Raw genomic sequence first — 3,321 nt, forward strand, 5'->3', positions numbered from 1 at the left:
GTGCATTGGCCCCCACCCGCATTGCTGGCTCTCCCAAAAGCACCCGTTTCCCCACCAGTCTACTGGGCAGCTTCAGGCCCACACAGGGAGCAGAAGGCTGAGTTGGGGGGGCTGACGGTACCCTGTGTGCCCGCAGCTCATCAAAGCCATCATCGAGCCGGGGCAGATCACCTGCGAGTTTCAGGTGCGGCGCCTGACGAAGGCAGACACAGGGCTCTGGGAGTGCCGGGTCTCCACAACTGGGGGCCAGGACAGCCGGAAAGTCAAGGTCAACATCCGAGGTGAGGAAAGGGCGGCAGCACGAGTGGGACAAGCTGGGGCTGCTGAGGGAGGCTGATGGCATGGTGTGGCAATGCCAAACTCACCCCCACTGGACTGGGTGGCACCCATCGTGTGCCACAGTGCCAGCAGACAGGTTTGGGTGGTGATAAAGGACTTCCCTGACAAAGCTGGAAGAAGCCCAGAGGTGCTGGATGTCCCTACACTCTGCTCCTTGTTGCTCCTGGTCCCACTAGTGTCATTCCCTCCTTCATCCCCAGTGCCGCCAGCGCCCCTGAGTCCCCCACGGCTGCTGGCCAAGCAGAGCCGCCAGCTCATCGTGTCACCCGTGGACTGCTTCTCCGGTGACGGACCCATTGTGTCCATCAAGCTGCTCTACAAGCCGAAGGATGACACCTCAGCATGGTCATCCATTGTGGGTACGTGTTTGCCAGAGGAAGGGGGACACAGGTAGGACCCAGGCAGGAGGGGACAGCTGCCCCAGCCAGTGGGGGACTGGGGTGGACAGAGGTCTCCATCCTGGGACCCCTGCAGTTGTGCCAGGGAGGACGCCAGTGGCAGGGCAGAGTGTGGGTCATGGGCATGACTTTGACATGTCTTCTTGGCCAACAGTTGACAACAGCGAGAACATCACCCTCATGAACCTCCGACCGGTGACCGCCTACGTCGTCAAGGTGCAGCTGAGCCGGCCAGGGGATGGTGGGGAGGGCAGCAAGGGGCCCGAGGCCATCATGGTGACCGAGTGCCTTGGTAAGCCCCCATGTCCCTCACCCTGACCCTAACACTGACCCTACCCCTAACCTTGCACATGAGGTTTTGCTGCGTTTTTGTTCGCAGAGCCCACAGTCAAGCCTGTGATCGAAGGTTGGTCCATAGAGGAGAAAAACACACTTCATGTCAACTGGAAATTGCCAAGTAACCACGAGCCAGCACATGGGTTCATTGTCCATCTCTTTGACTCCGCGAGGCGGCTGGTCTGTGAGAAAAACATCACGTCCATCTCTGTGCTCTCTGCCCGCATCGGGGACCTGGAGTTCAACAAGGAGTACGGTCTGGAGGTGCTGGTCTACCACTGCGCCAGCCTGGGGCCCCCTTCTGACCTCTACAAGGTCATGATCAACAGCAAAGGTGGGTCTAGCAGCGCACAGGGAATTATTACAGGGAATTACAATGATAAATCAGTTATAAATGTAACAGTGACCATCCCCAGATCTGGCTGCTTTGGTATCATGTCTCTGATAGCACATAAACAGCTGCTTGGAGGACAATGGGTCCTCCTTTTCCCATTAGACCCTGCAGCCTCCAGCGCCAAGCAGCTGAGAAACATCTTAAGCTGAACATGACATTCAGGTCATCATGAGTGATGCTCACAAACAGATCTGTCCTCCGCACCTTTGCCCCAGCCCTGATGGACCTGTCTATACTTGCAGCCTTTACAACACCCTGTAGCAACAAGTTCCTCGAAATAATTATACTTCGCATGAAAAAAATTATTTCCCTTTGGTTCGCTTTAATCCTGCTGCCTTGTAATTTTGCTGGATAGTTACTAGGGCTTGAGGAGATCTGCAGCCCCTTCTGGGGGCACATGCACACACACGCACACAGCCCCCCACGTGGGTGGGAGTCCATGGGGAGGTGCAGCATCAGCCTGACCAACCTTTCCGGCAGGCAAGGGGGAAGCAGTGCATGAGGCCTTCAGTGAGGCTTGGTGCCAGCTGGTACATGTTGGGAGGGCTGGTGGGCATCAGGCTTGAAGAATGTGAGGTTTTCTCTGCTCAGTAATTTTAAGAGCTTTGTGTGATTTGGTGATTTGGGGTTAGGGATGTGGGTAGGCTGGAGAAGGCTCGGATAAGGCTCAGAGAAGGTGGTGGGAATGATAAGATGCTCAAAACCTGCCATGTGTGAGGGAGGGTTGAAGAAAGAAAATATCCCAAGAGCTAGTCAATACAGAGATGTCTGGCTTGACAGTCCCTGAGGCTGGGAGTGTTTCTGGGTACAGTCCTGCCCTGCTGCTGGAGAGCAGCTCTACCTCGTCCTGCCTCCACCAAAGAAGGGGCCAGGGGTCCCTGGAGATGCCTCAAACCTGGCACAGCTTTGATTGCCATTGCCATCCACCGGGTCTGATCCTCATACCAGTGCTCAGCCCCTGCAGCACCAGGAGCCCTGTCCTGGGACTGACGCTCTCCTCTCCTTGTCCCAGGGCCTTCCTCCCCGCGGTCACTCTTGGCAGAGTCTGTGTCCGACACCGCCGTCAGGCTCTCCTGGCAGGTCCCTGAGTACCCCAACGGGGGCATCACCAAGTACATCGTGGAGCTGCAGCAGGTGGGGGGCACCAGCGAGCCCCAGTGGATCGACACCGACAGTGGCGCCGAGACCACCAAGATTGTCGGGGGCCTCAATGCCAGCACCAGCTACCAGTTTCGTGTCCGGGCCAACTCCCATGTCCCAGGGGAATGGAGCCAGCCTGTGAAAGCCAAGACCCTGGGGGACGGTGAGTAGGGTATCCCAGCAGGCAGGAGGCTTCATGGCCCTGCTGGAGCTTGGGCACAGCATCTGGGTCAGCAAAGAGCAACCAGGGTGCTTGTGGTAGCCTCAGAGAGCGGCTCTGAAGCAGCAGCCCAAACCCAAAACACTTGTAGGCATCTTCAGAAATCCTGCTCCTCCTAGTCCTGATGGGGCAGCAGTGGCATGGTGACAGCATGACACCCGCAGAGTGGCTCTGCCTTGGCCAGAGGGTGATGTGGTGCACAAGGGGCTAAAGGAGTAGGGCAGAGCCGGCATGGGAGGAGCTGGTGGCTGGACCCAGAGCTGGTTGGAGGGTCCAGAAGCTGGCGGGTTCGGTGGCAGAGTCCGGGCAGCGACACCCTCACCCCTGTGCAACCACGGCCCTGGGAGCTCGGGGTGCAGCTGTGGTGTCTTCATGGGATTCCGGGGTGCCGGGAGAGGGCTGCCATCTTGGCGTTTGGCCACCCGTGCAGCCTGGGCAGGACCCTCCATCCCTCCTTTCGTCAGGGGCGCTGAGCGTGCCGCCCAGCCTCAGCA

At 58.3% G+C, this 3,321-nt stretch overlaps 1 protein-coding gene across 1 annotated transcript in view; it reads left to right on the top strand.

The window, feature by feature from the left end:
* The window catches only part of TIE1 (tyrosine kinase with immunoglobulin-like and EGF-like domains 1), a gene marked incomplete at its 5' end in the record, with an annotated part of 7,391 nt that overhangs the window by 1,014 nt on the left and 3,056 nt on the right, over positions 1-3,321 (top strand). Inside the window, 8 exon segments of the mRNA XM_009577562.1 lie at positions 59-66; positions 137-281; positions 540-698; positions 892-1,029; positions 1,117-1,407; positions 2,480-2,770; positions 3,292-3,313; positions 3,315-3,321. The exon segment at positions 3,315-3,321 is cut by the window's right edge and continues 153 nt beyond it. Of these exon segments, the coding sequence (XP_009575857.1) occupies positions 59-66; positions 137-281; positions 540-698; positions 892-1,029; positions 1,117-1,407; positions 2,480-2,770; positions 3,292-3,313; positions 3,315-3,321 (1,061 nt within the window).

The sequence above is a fragment of the Fulmarus glacialis genome, unplaced genomic scaffold, assembly GCF_000690835.1.
Source record: "Fulmarus glacialis isolate BGI_N327 unplaced genomic scaffold, ASM69083v1 scaffold23325, whole genome shotgun sequence".
In the NCBI taxonomy this organism is placed as follows: domain Eukaryota; kingdom Metazoa; phylum Chordata; class Aves; order Procellariiformes; family Procellariidae; genus Fulmarus; species Fulmarus glacialis.